We start from the raw sequence: 15,956 nt of genomic DNA, 5'->3' as shown, positions 1-15,956 counted from the left end.
CCATGAGAGGTACGTGCAGGTAGTGGACTGCAAAGCTTCCCCCCGCCCTGCTATCAGCCAACGCTATGCGCTACGCTAAAGGAGAAGCACCACAAGGGAAGGGCACCACACGTGTTCGTGGCTGCCCACCTTGCTCAGCCCTGGAACGTGTCTTTTTGCAATCTGTCCACTTCTAAGAGACTAATAACTCCATACTAATACTGTACTACTCAATACTAACACCAGACTGGAATCTGCAATCTAGAAACACACATTCCTGTCTTATCCTCCATTTTCTTTCTGCAATTAACAGTCTCTGTGGTTGTCCTGAAATGATATAAGCAGTGAGATGTCGTGAATTTTTAGAGGTCCGTGGATTGTATCCCAATGAGCTATACATAGAGCACAAGCTGCCTTTGCACCCGATTTAATAGAAATTGAGAAGAGGTGGACCAGGATGGGGATTTACCCATCCTCTCCATATCGAGCCTTTCAGCGCTGCTTTAGGGCCATTTTAATCAGTCACAGATGGAACCTGACAGCTGGCATGGCTGCAAATCCAGGTGATTGAGCTAATACTCATGGAGTTATATGACTGATTTAATGGCACAGAATAACTATTATATATTTAAAAGAAAAAATTTTCAATTCACACTAGAGACACTTTGATCCAGATGAAGCAGACAATGCCCACACAGCTTTTACTGGTTTTCTTTTTAGGTTTTAGCATTACTGAAGATCTAGCCCCTGTTTGGCTTTGTGTCCTTACTTTCAAATCACCAGCTCCCAGCAAGCACCGATCCCTGCCACGGCCACTGCCGCCATCTCCCTGCCACCACAGCCTCCACCTGAGCCAGCCAAACCGGAGCTCACCTACTCCCCAGGCAGCTTGGTCTGATCCTTAGCAATGCCCTGGCTGCAAAACAATTTGTTCAGCCTCTAGAGGAAGACAGTCAGTGGCAGGAGGGAAGTAGAAGGGGAAATGGGTTACTGGGAAGGAGATACCACCCAGCTTGTCCAGCCAGCCTGTCCCCATGGCTGACGGACACCCAGTACATGCCCATCACCTTGGCTGCACCTACAGCTCCCTCCACCCTCTCCCTTTTGGAAAGCCGAGAATATCAATCAGGTTCCTCCATATTGCCCAGCCATTTGGAGTTTAACTGGATGAGGAAAGCAGGGCAGAAGGGGATGAGAGGTAGGAGCTGAGGAAAGCAGAGGTGAGAGGAGAGAGAATAGTGAAGGTGAGATGGTTAAGGGGCTCGTGGGTGGGACAGGAAGGGAAAAAAAAGGGGGGGACATAGGAGGTATGGACACCTTGGCCCAGAAGTATACTCAGTTCTCAATCATTTACGGCCACATTTCTGGTTTGAAGGTTAACACACATGCAGCCCAGCTTAGCAGCACAGCCACCGGCAGGTAGCAACTGAACTACTGAACCTCAACACTCCTCACCTGGGTTCAAGCAGAACGACAGAATATTTCTGCACAGTGCCTTCCAGTGCTCCTGATTACCGCTGACCTAAACACCTTTTCATTACGCAGTCGTGCATTTGCGCTAAATAACAACTGTAATGATAAGGCCTCCTGGAAGGGAAGTCCAAGGAAAGAACAGAGGCACTTGTTGGCTCTGAAGGAGCTAGTTCAGGTCTCATAGGGCTGGGTCCAACCTTGAAGCAATAACCTCTGTGGATTTTATATTTCTAAGAAGGTTAAACAGACCTACTGGGGAGTAGTGAATAGGTGGGGCAGAGCAAATCCTTCCTCCTGGGTCTATGAGAGAAGAAGCTGTTTTTCCCTGGCACGGGCAGGTGTGTGGATGACTGCACTGAGAGCTTGGAGGTGAAGGGCAGACAGCTCCAGTCATAAAAAATTCCTTCTGCCTGAATGAAGGACGCTAAGAAGGGTGGATATTTTTTTTTCCCCCTTTCAGGCCCCTAAGCAAATAAAGAGTGTGAGCCGATTAAATGTTAACAGGATTTATGATCTAAATCCAATAGAAAAATTCTGAAAAATCATACTTGTTTCTTGTCACAGTAAGGCTTCTGCTATAGCAGAAATCTTTTTCAACAGACTGGTATTCTGAACTAGAGTGTTGCAAATTGCATTTTAATTGAATGGATCTTCTGCAACTATTTCAGCCTGTCAAATAAAACCTTAAGAATAGGTTTTGGTATTTTTCAGAGCGCCCTCTGCCAATATTGTTTTTTACACCACCCTAGTACAAAGCCAGATGTCCCACGAAATAAAAGGTCCAGATGGAATTAGGATTCAGTCAAAAGGTATATGCAAGCACACATTTGACCAGAATATTTCTCACAACAAAAAGAGAATGCTATGGAAGGACAAGATCTTAGGTGACTGCAGGATAACAGCTCCAAAATTCAGAAGAGCTACAGAAGAGCAAGCAGGATAAAGACAGACAGCAAACAGAGGCCCAGTGACTTAAAAAATAAAGAACTCTGCAAGAAAAAAAAACAAAAAAACAATTGCATTAGGTCAGTTCTGGTTGCATTAGGCCAGTTGTGTTCATTTCTGGGGCAGTTTGCTGCTCATTTATTTAAAACATAAAAAATATTTTAAAAGAGCTTTGTGTGGCCTTTCTTCCTTTAATAAATAAAAGATCCTTTAAAAAATTAATAGTTCTTTAAGACGGAAGCTTCTTGTTTGTGCAGCTCCTGCCAGCAGCTCTGATTTCATGTAACATGGACCTCAGAGTCACATCATCAAATATTCAGAGCAGGGTGGAGTCACCCCCTGCTGCGACTGCCTGAAATCCCCAAGGCAGAAAGTGAATTCCTCCACCAAGGAGCAAACGAGGCCACGAGACTCTGCCCAAGCACAAAGCCACCCTCTTCCATGGTCTCAATGATCTGGTTTCCTAGACAGAGGGAAGAAACCAGTACCCCATTTCCTGGAGCACAAAGACCTTTCCTTCCGTCCTTCTCATTGCACCTCTGGGTTATCTGCTGCGAGGAGCCCACCCGAGCTCCCGCCCTGTGACAATGAAACTCTGACTCCTCCTGCATCCCCAAAGCAAAGCTGCTCTGTACCACACCGACAACAAAACGGCCACCTCCTTGCAGATGGTCAAATGCAACATTTGCTACCTCCTTCTTTCCAAATTGCTCCTGCCAACCTTTAGATAACCTCTCCACACTCTGTTTTCATCTCAAAGACTTTTCTCCACTCTCAGAGGCTGACAGCCTGAATCCAGGCTGGGTCACGTTGCCCAGACTGCACAAAACTATGCCTGAAACTTCCAGAGCTGCTGTTTTAACAAGCAATCCTCTGAATGAGAATAAAACTGTTTCTTTAAACCTAGTGATTAAGGTTGTCATGAATTGCAACTCACACAATAACTACATACCCACTAAAGCACCCCCTCAAATTTTTTTGGTACAAACATATCTGCTTAGCATAGTTTCTGACTGGTCAAGACTCTCTGGTCTACTTGGCTTTCTAGTCTGCTTCTGTCCTCTGCTTAAAGAAAATTAGGATGAATGAGGACTGTTAAGGACAATACATTTCACTGATTAATGAGCAATAAAGAGACAAAGGAGTCAATGCAATGGGTGTAACATGGTTTGCTTCCACAGCGGAAAGTGTGTGAGCACACGTTTGACAGGCATCACAGTGCAGCAAGAGACAGGAATAACATATTACCCCATGAAACTCCTAGAGAGAGATTCCAGCAAGAAGAAGACAAAGAAAGAGCAGAGTCAATGACAAACAGAAACATAAGGCCATACAGCGCACCCCATGCACATACAGGTATGTGCTGGCAGATCACCCCATCCCCTGTCCCACACCCACCAAGTCAATATTCATAAAAATAAACAAGCAAGAACGAAACACACTGGCTACAGAGCATCTACCCACACATCCCCCCACGGCGCATCAGCCCTTCCGCCGACAAGCAGGAAGGGCAAACACACGTGCACTCTCCTGGTGGTTTGGAATGTAATAACTTTGATTGCTTGGCAAATAGGGTGAAATTCTGTGCATCTCATCCACCTTTCTGTTGTTGAAAATGTAAAAATGCAATCTCTCTGCTGCTATTCATCAGCTACTTCTATTGAATGAGTAGATTTTACACCTGGGGCTGGCAAATTTTGAGGACAAATTTACTATCCTGCTTTAAGCTGCTCTACTTCTATTTCCCTAAAGACTAAAACATGTCTGTATGTTTGTGGCGTGTTTACCTCTAGAAAAAGAAAGGAATTTCCCTTTGAAATACACTGCTAAATGGAAAACATTATTTTATTATCGTCATCATCAGTATTACTAGTATTGCTAGCATCTCACTGAGGCCTTGCTTTAATTTTGTTGGTTGTTTTTTTTTTAACCACTGCCCAGTGCAGAATAGCTTCTAAAGAGCTACAGGCAGAACGTAGACTGACAGTGGGTTCGAGAGACGGAGATGGATTTTATGTACCTTGCAGCAATGAATGATACCATCTCATATGCCTAAACAAACACAGACTGTTGCCATATTCCAGATGGAAGCATTTCAGGGAGCTCTGTTTTTGCCAGGTTTTCAGCGATATGTCTATTCAGGAAGAAGCTGATTCACATCTCCTTCACTGGACACCAACGAGGTCAAGAACATGCATGAATTAAATCACACCCACTGAGTGGCAATTGCGTATTCTTGCAAACAGAAACTAGTTTAACAGCCACATTAAATACATTTTTACACTGATACTGATGATGAGTGACAGGACTGCAGTGTCTGCTAGAAAAAGCCCGCTAATAAAACAATGAAGATTACCCAGTTTACTCTCCAAAAGCTCATTTTCAGGATTATCAAAATTCAGCAGGCTCGGTGTGCCTATCTGGTTTAACCAAACAACGCAGTTGAGCTAAGGACATGACTATCTACCCAACTTTCATCGGCACAGTCTGAGACTCGTTAGTATTCACAGCTGGACTAGCAGGAACAGAGAGCAAGTCAGCTCCCACGAACAACTTGATTTCCTGCTCTCAGGTTAGACTAGAGATACTGCCAGTATTCTCTGAATTGGATGGCAGCTCTCACTGCCAGCTGAAACATGGGCATGCATCAGAGATTACAGTCATAACAAAAATCAGAGAAGAAATTAAAATTTTTCCAAGTCTCAGAAACAGGTTTGCCTTGCTTTAATCTGGGAGACATTAAATAGGCAGGCAGGTTTTATGCATTCACTTTCTGTAAAACCCTGCTCAATACTTGCTCAAAGAGCATGTAAAATAGAAGCAGCTTGGGGCACACTATTACGAAGCACAGGCAGGGGATGTACAAGTAATTTATTTAGAGGCTGATGAGGTGCTGTTAGATATCCACGGCCCAATGCAAGCAATAGAAAACCTGAGCACAAAAGGACTCAGAAGGATTAAAATTTATTAATTTTAATCCATAACTTGTCCAAAGAGATGATGTTTTAAAGGCAAACCCTGATGTTTGTTCTCACAGTACATGGAGTTGCTCTGAAGGGCTCACAAAATGTCCCTTCTCCCAGTCTGCCTTGAAAGTTTAAATTCTTAATGGAAAAGGGAAATTCTCAGTGAACACAGATTTGGGGAATATTGTTTTGCAAACTAATACTTGTGACTAATATTATTTTACTTTTATACCCCTCCTCAATTCAGAGGAGTTCTGTTGACTTGCTAAACTTTTTTTCAGTAAGCTTTTGCTTAACTCAATCTGACCACGTTCAGTTCTGAAAAATGGTATGCTAATATATTTCATGGGCTGGGAAACTAAGCCACACACGTCTAGTCAAGCTTAAAAAGCAGTCTGGTTTTGGATGTCAAATTTTAGGTAGGCAAGACATTCACGAGACCAGGCCAGCTATTCCACCTCAACACAGCCTTGCTTACAACAGCGCACTTAGCTCCTCTGAAAAACAAATTTCTAATGAATAGTGACAAAATCTTTAAATACAGGAGAGCAGCATCCCTTTGAAAAACTTTTAGTGGAGGTGACTTGGTCCAAGATATAAACAATTCTTTGGTGTAGGATTGGGCACAGAAAGCCCAGACCCCAATATCCCCAAGTGCCACTCCTCAACTGGCTCAAAAGCCATGCCAACAATATCAATCCCATCTCCTTCTGCCCATCCGCTCCTTGGTCAAATTAGTTTAAGACTTTTTTAATCCAGCATTTGCTGTGAAGAATAGAAGATCTAAAATACAAAGCTCACAGCCTTAACATGAAAGGAATTTTGATACTTCAGAAAACTAAAAACTCCTGAGAAATATTCCAGGCCAACCTTACGAGAAAGGTCACAGCAATTTTTTCGGCTGCGAGAGACATGACAGTATTTTCCATCAGCAGAGCGCATAGGAGGAGCAAGAGCTACGGCTGTTTGCCTAAAAATTACTGTCAGTCTAAAATAGACAAGACACACTTCTGCAGTTCCTTGACAAAGGTGAATGATTTTCTTATTACCAAGTAAAACACTGCTAATTTCCTCGCCTTCTCTAATCATCATGTCAACAAAAGGTGAGTGGAGTTTGGGCACGGGCTGCTGAATGTTCACTGTAATTGCTCAAGGCTAATATAGGAGAAGATTAAACTGGCCAAGCCCTGTAGCATGTTTCCAGGTCATCTCCTAGAATTTCTCAGGAAAAAATTTGCAATGCAATTATTCAGCAGCCCAGAACTACACGTGGCAAATTTCTTTCCATCATCCAACCTTGAGCTCCCCAAGTTCTGAAGAACCTGCATTGCTCTTCCTCTGGTCTCTTCAGAGGAAAAATGCGAGAACTAAAAGCTAATCTTCATTTTCAAAATGCAGCTCCTCTGTGTCTGTTTCTCAAAATCCTCCGTGACATTAAAGAAGCACATGGAACATTATTTAATGTCGTAAACAGAGAACAATGATTGAGGGAGGGAGCAATTAGCCTTAGAAGTGAAACTCTCTGGAAATGCAAGTACCCTGAACGAGCGAGGAGAAGAAGAAATACCACAGGTATACGAACAAGAAACATCCATGACTCTAGAAATAATGTTTTGCAAAGGGTTCACTGAGTTCTCAGCTGATTTCATTAACTATTTTTTCATAGTGAGAACAATTTTTAAAACAATTGCCTGAAGACAGAAGACTGCCACAAACTGTTATAATGTGTTCTTGAAAAGGAGTTGGCCAGAGGGTCACAAAAATCTTCATTCAATATTTGAATGAGCAGTGAACGGACTCACCCCTAAAGCTGGGAGAATTTTCAAAAGATTCTGCAATACAAATTTAGGGATTTTTTTTTTCCCTCCCTCCAGTTACAAGATGATAAAGGGCAGACACCAAACATTTCACTGAGAAATTGAGCTACAAACACTACACTACCACTAGCTCTGTGTCAGGGTCCTGCATCCTCCTCTGCAAGTGATTTCCTAGAAATTGGAATGTTCAGGAAAATGTACTTACGAGAAGGCAAATGCCACCAAGGCACCACTGACCACAATGAAGTCCAGGATATTCCACAGGTCACGGAAGTAGGAGCCAGGGTGCAGTAACAGCCCCAAGTCAATCATCTTCAGAGAAACACATGAAAAGAAAGAGTTTTAACAAAACAAGTACCAAATCAACTCTACCGAGGTACGGAGAAATGGCATTGATCGAATGACCCTTCACAAACTCTTCCTCAGGGCTTTGCAGCAGCAGGGTGATGTTTAGTCAAGCTGCCCATCTCTTATAGGCACAGATAGCTCTGTCAAAGCCAAAGCTGAAGTCAATAAACCGTAACCAAACGCATGAGAGACAAGAGTACTGACTGCTACATCGGCTCCTTTGCACAGATGTGCATTAATTTACGGGAACAGTCTGTGCATGAAATGTCAAAATAGTTTAACTTTATTCTACCTTAATCTACCAGATTAGTAGGCATTAACAACGGGCATAGGATATTATACAATAAAACACAGAGGGAGGATGTAAAGACCCATAGTGAAATGCAGCAGTCAAAGAAATACGCTCGCTCCGGAGCACTTGCTGAAAGATGCTGCTCAGCGTAGCAGCCTGGCTTGCTTCTGCACGCGACTGAGTCTCTCCTTGCAGTGCTGCTAAAAGTCTTCTAGAGCTAAGTCTGAAAAGTGCATGCTAGACATTTTATCTGCCTTTCTGAGAGCTCTACAACTGCCATGTAAGGTTGCTTTCCTCACATCATAGCTTCATATCCTTCTACTGAACAAACAAATCCATTTTTCATTCTGCATTGCTTTTGTGTCTTGCTCTGATGGTAAAAACCAGCTCCATCACTACCCCAAGAATAAATCCTGACTTTATTAGAATTGTGGTTTCTGGAAAGCTACTGACCCACAGTCTTAGCAAAACCTATCACCCTACTGAGTAAAGTAAAAGATAAATCCTCAACTTTTTGAAAGATGACAAACCAAGATTTGGTTGCTATTAATATTCCTGAACAGCATCAAAGGAAAACAGAAGAATCAGACATATTTCAGCACCATCTATCAGCTCCTGTGTCCTTAGCCACGCACAGACAATTCTGCATCAGGCACCCACATTTCTTACCCTCTTACACAACTCCAGCTACTAAAGATATCCTTATTTTCCTCCACAAAGTGTGAGATTAAAGAAACTGGGAGAGCTGCTAGAGAAAGGCATCTGTTGTGCCCTGGCTACTTCCGAATGCGATTCCCGAGTTAGAGCCTTCCACCATCACCGCCTCCCCGGGTGCCCCAGGCAGCTCAGCCACGCTCCACCCTCTCTCCCCAGCTTCCCAGGGGTAGAGGAGTATAAATCTGAAAGGGGAGGCAAACCTTTCCACTTGGAAAAGTTCTTACCTTGATCACCATCTCAAAGGTAAAGACACCTGTAAATATATAATCCAGGTATTTCAGAGCCTAAATGGGAAAGAGATAATAATATAATCTTACGTGTATGATTATACACAGTGAATAGATATTAAGTCCATATAAATATCACATGAAATCTGCATACTGCAACTATCTGCATTGATAAGTCCAAAATTAGGGAACTACATCTTGCAATTTCTATTAATCTTCAGTCCTGTAGACTCCCAGTTGTCCATGTAACAGGCCATAAGCAGCTCTGTCCCAGTCTCCTTGTGAATGTGCTTGAAAGCAGACACCCAGCTATCTGCTGAGCGAACGCTGCTGGGCTGCCTGCTCCCAGGTAGAAGGTGGCATGCTCCTACTTCTTCTCCTAACAGCACCCAAAGTCTCTGAGTTTGGTTTGACTTCCATGGATAAGTAGATTTTCTACTAATTCTAGGAGATTGTTACCATGCCCCACCATGATGACGAGCCCTATCTCATTTTAATTCCTAGGGCTCTGCCCTAGCAAGAGTGGGGGAATCTTAGGGCAATGTCAGCCCTGGGCTGTGGCTGGGGAAGCCTTCCCCACTGCTAAATGGTGTGAAAGCTTGTTAGGCTTCTTCCACGTAAGTGACACCAGCCAAACCACCGGTGATTTCCAGGTTCTCAGACTTGGATGTGGCTGAAGCAGCAGAAAGGGACTGGAATTGTGAACATTTTGGTAGTGGAACCAATTCGTTTGAGTATGCTATTAAAGAACACTCCAGTTTTGCACTTGCCAGTGCATGGCGCTGTCCTTTGGAGACGGGAACAGACATGCCATGTGCATAACTGCTGGGAGAAGCAGAACAACTTTATTCTGGTCGTGTTGGTTGGTACTCACATCGTTCCTCGGTGACTCGGCTTGGACGGGGTCTTCTGCAGCCAGGGCGATGCTGCTGAGGGCTATAACTATGAGGATGACCATCTCAAAATAGCGCAGGTTGACAATGTAGTGGAATAGACGCCGAATCCTGCAAACAGAAGCACATGGGAGGGCTATTGCAGGCGCTGCGAGTCAAGCGCAGTGGTGTGAAAGACTGGCAGAAGGACAACGTTCATCAGGAATATCACCTGTAGGATCCCTATTACAATCACAATAAGAAAATAAAAAACAGCATCAATGGCTTCAAACTCCAGTTTGCAACAGACGTGGTGAGATTTAAAGCAAGACTTTTCACACTGCTCCTACCCCCTCCGCAAAGCAACAACTTTCTATCAAAAGGGCATTAAGCGCTTTCCAGCATTCAGACTCCATTCTACAAATTATGTTGATATACCCCCCACATCCTTTTCACTTTGAACTCACAGGCTGAAGTCCTGTGAGCTCAAAACTAGTTTTGAAATCCTTTTAATATCAACTAATCCCTTTAAAATTGAGATATATGCTCTGCACTTTGAGACTCTTAGCTGAAACTGGCTTGGTATCTATGCGTATTACCTCCAGCAATCTCTCTCGCCAAGGACCTCTGCCTGCACTTTATTCTATGATATACTTTAAAAGCTGCTCAAATACTTTCTAGTAATATATTTGACTACTTTAACCTAATCTTTTCTTTCACAAATAGTGTCTGAGAAAAGTGACAAATGCTTCAATTTCTAAGCAGTGAAAAACTATTTGCAAATTTCAGCTAGCAGCTCTGTCTGACCACAATTCACAAACACTTCACTGCAGAGAGATCTCCACATTTGCATTGTATTTGTCAGCTGAATAAAGGACTTTGGTTCTGCCTGAGAATCAAATTACATGTGTAACTTGCCAACAATCTTGTTATCTGAGAGTGTAATTCAGTTACTATATCATATTTTCTCTAAGAAAATATCTGAACATTTAGAATTGAAATTTATTTTTCATATCTACTTATATATTCCTTTTCTCTGGATTGCTAATGGAATCAGAATGAGAGAGAGTTACAAATACCAAAGAAACAGATTTGATTTGAAATAAGATGAAGAAAAGTGCTTTTGTGGGTCCCGTAACTCTGGTTATCAATCCGACAGAAGAGGATTAGCATCTTTGTGCTCTATGAATCCGTAGAAGTGAAAGGCAACATTTTCAATAACATTTGTAACTGCAATTCATGCATCAAACTCGATTCATCAAAGAAGTAACAAGTCCCTATTTTTCAATCTTCATAATTCATAACCAGCAGTGAGATGAGGGAGCATCGCACACTGCCAGTGGCGCTCCAGAAATCATTTTGAATGCATGTCTGCTTTATGAGAGTGGGCGGTACCTGGAAAGTAACTCATTTCATTTCTGCTTTTCAGAACGGTTTTACCCACCAGCAGCAGCACCCGTGTCACATCCCCAGCGGGGCTTGGAAGGGAGACAGTTAGCAAGAGATGCAGTGAAAACCTTCATGCCCCAGAAAGCCCTCTCGAAGTCAGCACCAGTCAAAGCACCGGAGGAGACCCAGCTGGGCCTGCATCTTGCCCAGAGGAAGAAAAACAAGTCGCTGACATTCCTAGAGTTTGGTCTTTGTCTTGTCATTTCCCCTTGTCCCAGCGTTATAATACTTTTCTCCCAGTGAACTTTGTTCTTTCAATGGTCTTTTAGTACAGCTTTTGGGGGAGGGGGAGGTGTGTGCGCTGGAAAAAACGGCAAGATGACTGAAACAATGCACCAAATCCTGGAATACGAAGCTGAGAATGTCACAACCGTAGGGTGAGGTGAGAGAATACAGCGTATGTATGAAACAACAAGTCGTGCTGCTTCTCTGCCCAGCCCGCTCCTCAGCTCTGACCCTTTTTGGCTTGGGACCACCTAGCTTCCCACTCCGCGCTGCTGCCTTCGGCATTTTGCAGCTAACGCTCATTTTTGGTGGTCACTCCATAACAAAAAGACTTGAGCTACCAAATATTAAGGAAATACAACCAGACAGGGGCCAAACTCCATAATTCAAATTTGGCCCAGAAACTATATTTTCCTCATTTGAAACAGCACAACGCTATCACGGTATTCTGAACAGGGAAAACTTTCTGGGCTTTTGGCTCAGTCTTCCTCAAGTGTCCAGAGGTCTATCTGGCAGGCGGCTGGAGAAGGCAAAAGGGAAGCGCAAGTGCCTCTCTTGTGGGTTTGGGACAGAAAGGGCACGTATGGAGTCTTCAGTTCGTTTCCTTCAGAGGTGAGATCAGATTAGCAGTAATCTGTGGTCATTCTCCCTCTCCAACAGCTGGCATTCAGAGATAGTCTCTAACTTCTCCCTCTGATGCATTTCTTCTGTCCTCACAGCTATATCATCTTGGAGCATGCAGGGATGTAGCCTGAACTACACAGCTGGATCTCACATTTAAAGAAAGTATTCAGCCTGCCTACTGTCCAGGGCTACCAGATCACGGCTTCCAGCCAGACGCATCTCTGATGTCAAGGACAAGTGCACGGAGCAGCCCATTTGGATCCACTGACTGCACAGGCAGCCAGGATGTCACAGTCCTGAGTAGCAGGAGGTCTAGGAGCACTCCTTCTTCTCTTGAATTGACTTGTCAAAGACAGGGTCTGAGTCCATCTCAGGTATCTGAGCATGCAGAGTGTAACCTCAGAGTGCAAGATCTAGGATCGGCAAAAGCCCTCCGTTGTCCTAAGTTACTGCTTAAAATTACTCACAGGCCTTCATGCTACAATTACTACAACCCCTGCTGCTCTTGCTCTTGTCTAGTGCCGCAGCCCTTCAGAGTGACACTTTCAGTATTTATGGGCTTGGAGTACAAAGCTCCCCAGGAGGCAGAGATGCCTGAAGCAGAAGAAATGCTGTAATCCCAACAGATCCCACAAGCTGTACTCTCAGCCTTGGCAAATAAAAAATGTTCAGGTTTTCCCAGAAGTTCAAAGTTCTCAGTGATGTGAGGGTACTAGTATGGAAAGAGCACAAATTCCAGCTGAGGAACCTGTGAGAATTTGCTGACATCAAAATCAGTCCCCAAATGGCTTCTCTTGGTAACATCTTCTCTCAGCAACAGTCCATAATGCTACCCTTTGGTGATCTACGACTGAGTAGATAACTGCCCACCTGACCATCAGCAGGGCAGTTAGGAAGGGTCTGCCTAAAGCACCATCTTTTCTCTATCCTGGCAATTTATTCCCCCAGGAGAGCCCAGCTGAAAGGCAGCATCTGGTCCACAGCCTGTATAGCTTTCATTTAATTTCCCAATGTGTTCGACTGGCAGAGATGAAGATCAAGCTAATGTCATCGCTTTGAATAGCCATGCTTGAAGTACCCATAACCCATAAGTGGTATTATAGAGTCAGAGGACTTACGGATTTGTAGGACTTAGGATAAACATGGAACTGTAAGGCAAGATTGGTTTAGGCCCGTTTTTCGTCAAGTCATCGACGTCTTTCTTCTCCTCTGTTTTACTTTCAAATTCAACATTGTTCACTGAAATGCAAATTTAAGGAAATAGAAACGAGAGAGTTAAAAATGTATCTGCAGACTTCGCACAGCAGGCTGCCTGCAACAGCTGGATATGCAAACAACGCAGCTGGGACAGCAAACAGCCTTTGAATATGTTGATTAAATGTGATGAACAATCATTTGATTATTATCTCTGCTATTTACTACAGTATGATATACACTGCAATTATACTCAACTGCTGCACTGATGAGCAATATATCAGAAATGGCCAGGAAATGAAGATCTTCAGTCCAGACAAACAAAGAAACCGTACACTTCTTTATACAAGAGCTGCCAAACTGGGGATGGAAATCCCATTCCAAAATATGATAAATCATTAGGGAGAGACGATTAGCTAGGGATCCTTGGAAAGCAAAAAAGATGGTGAGTCTAACCAAGTGCATAATGCTGTATCTTTTCCCGCAGATCAGTAGCAGGATTGTCTCTGGAACGTGTAAATTAGCAAATTCATAGATGAGGTTTAATAATTTGGGGACTAAGGCTGGTGAACTTCCCCACATTAGGAACACTGGAAAGGACTTCTTGGACCCCCTAGGTCTGTGCCTGCATAGTGCACCCCAGTTTTGGCAGAGTTCCCCACATATAAAGGCGTCAAGCTCCATCTCACATCAGGTTTTTAACTGGCATCATCCCCTTCTAGCAGACTGCTTTGAACCTCACTCCCAAAGGTTAGAAATACATTCTCTAATTTCAATCATAAGTTTACTTGCAGTGGGTTTATAGGATAATTTACTTCAAACAATTTCCAATATATGAACTGGAAAAGATTTTATGCTGCAAATTCCCTTCTTAGACAGATATATACACTTGTCTATTAATTCACAGCACCTAGAATCCAAAAACTTCACCCACTTATAATGTGTTAGGTGCCAATTTTTTATTACTTTTTATTTTGCGACAAAATGACATTTCATTGTGTGTGAGTGACATGTCCAATAAACTCCTTACTGTGTCTCAAGCCAGATACACAGGAAATGGCCAGGAAAGAGAGATGCTGATAAATTGTGATTGACGGAAACTCAGTATTTCAATACAGTAAAATTACCATTAAAGATGCTGGCAAAGATTTCTGCTTGGAAAGCAGAGTCCTGACAGCCTGTGACCTAATGCAGACCTCTTGGATTTCATACTGCACCTCTCCTTAGCACTCCCAGCTCTCAGGACTTCTCTAGGCTGTGCCTATGCTACCAGGGATGAGTCACAAGCTGGTCAGAACTGGCTGGTGGCTGGGTGGGTGCCGAGCAGAGCATGGGCACAACGATCTTGGGACTGTCTGCCAAACAGCATAAATCTACGCTGGTAGACGCAAGGCACAGGGCTCTGGAGAAGGACAAGCTAGGGTGGATCTGCTGAAACTGAGACACAGAAGATTGCAAGAAGCTCTAAAATTACACAGCCTGCAGGAACCCAAAGCAGCAGGGTCAGCTGAAGAATGCTGTGATAGCTGTGCAGCCATGAAAGACCTGCTTCTTCAGTGGGGTCAGCTAACAAGCCAAGAAGCATGAATTTGGTCTATGGGCTTGAATGCAATGCCACTGCCTCCCCTGTCCTTTGCTGAGGGGTCTGTGGCCAGTCAGGTCCCTGGGACACCAGAGGGACCGTGACACAGCACTGCTGGAGTAGGAGCTTGCAGCATGGCGGCAGAAGAAGGTGATAAAGCAGAGGATTTACTCCTGTGCTCACAACAAGGTCCTGACTGGTTTGCTGCAGAAGTTGCTTATTTTGTTGCACAGCTCTCAGTTACTATATTTTGTGGTTTTTCTTGCCCCTTCATCTTTTATGCAAAGATACATGGATGTGCTCTGGGTGAGCCATCCCTGGGGAACCTTATGGAGTGTTTTCCAGAGCCACCATATGACCCAGGTGGCCCAGGAACCCCTTTTGGGTTCCTGTAGGCTGCATGAATCGCAGAGCCTATAACAACAAGAAGTTCTCCTGTCCTTCTATTGCAAGGATGCTGGTGGCCAGGAAAGTCCCCATCACTCAGCGTGTGCTGCTAGCTCCTTGGAAAGCTAGCTCTTTTCTGGCAATTTCCTAGCAAAAACCATGGGGACAAAGGCACTCACTTGGTATGACAGTGGTTTCCCCCGGTGGGGCAGTGATGGTGACAGGGATGTTCACAGTGGTGGTTTTGTCCAGAGGCGGCTGAATCATCCGCGTCACGTTCTTCTGGTTGTCGGCATCTTCCGGCTGCTCCGGGACTTTCTGTAGATAGGTGCTGGGAAGGGTGTGCACAGGGACACTCACGCTTCCACTAGCCTCTATCTCACACTGGTTCTCCCTAAGGCAGAGAAGTAGAATTTATTAAATATGGCCCAAGAAGGATTCAGAGAACATATGCACCCTGATGCTGCACCTCTTGCTAAGTTTCACAGACTGCTTTCTTCATGGAAGTCCTTTGCAGAAAAGTCACAGACTGCAGGACATCTTACTGATAGCACAATATGTGACCTTTTCCTCTGAGACCTTCTGAACCAACATCCAAGCACAACATTAAGAGGAACCGCGCCACTGAACGTCACTTCATTCAATTTGATGAGACTCCGAACTGATGTTCATAAGCAAGGACCACATGGTGCTTGCATGTAACAGTGACATTAGCTTTCTAACATCAGCTGGTTTCTGAATGAAGTCTGACATTCTGCTTTTTAATGTTCTCCTGAGGCCTTATTTAAATTTGGCGATTCTCTTTTTCAGCCCTAAACCACTCCGTAATGTTGCTGTCAGCAGCTAAATAGCTCCTGCA

General features: G+C 43.9%; 1 protein-coding gene across 13 annotated transcripts in view; it reads right to left on the bottom strand.

Annotated features, from left to right (window-relative positions):
* Positions 1–15,956, bottom strand: part of CACNA1B (calcium voltage-gated channel subunit alpha1 B) — a 311,364-nt gene that overhangs the window by 69,543 nt on the left and 225,865 nt on the right. For all 13 annotated transcript variants that reach the window (XM_075439769.1, XM_075439758.1, XM_075439760.1 and 10 more), the window contains 5 exons: positions 15,277–15,491; positions 13,053–13,173; positions 9,639–9,768; positions 8,762–8,821; positions 7,386–7,492 (listed from right to left, as the gene is read on the bottom strand). In XM_075439769.1, the coding sequence (XP_075295884.1) occupies positions 7,386–7,492; positions 8,762–8,821; positions 9,639–9,768; positions 13,053–13,173; positions 15,277–15,491 (633 nt within the window). The remainder of the gene's footprint in view (positions 1–7,385; positions 7,493–8,761; positions 8,822–9,638; positions 9,769–13,052; positions 13,174–15,276; positions 15,492–15,956) is intronic.

Source organism: Opisthocomus hoazin, chromosome 19 (genome assembly GCF_030867145.1).
Source record: "Opisthocomus hoazin isolate bOpiHoa1 chromosome 19, bOpiHoa1.hap1, whole genome shotgun sequence".
In the NCBI taxonomy this organism is placed as follows: domain Eukaryota; kingdom Metazoa; phylum Chordata; class Aves; order Opisthocomiformes; family Opisthocomidae; genus Opisthocomus; species Opisthocomus hoazin.
The sequence above is the reverse complement of the archived record's forward strand: the minus strand, read 5'-3'. Positions and strand labels throughout refer to the sequence as shown.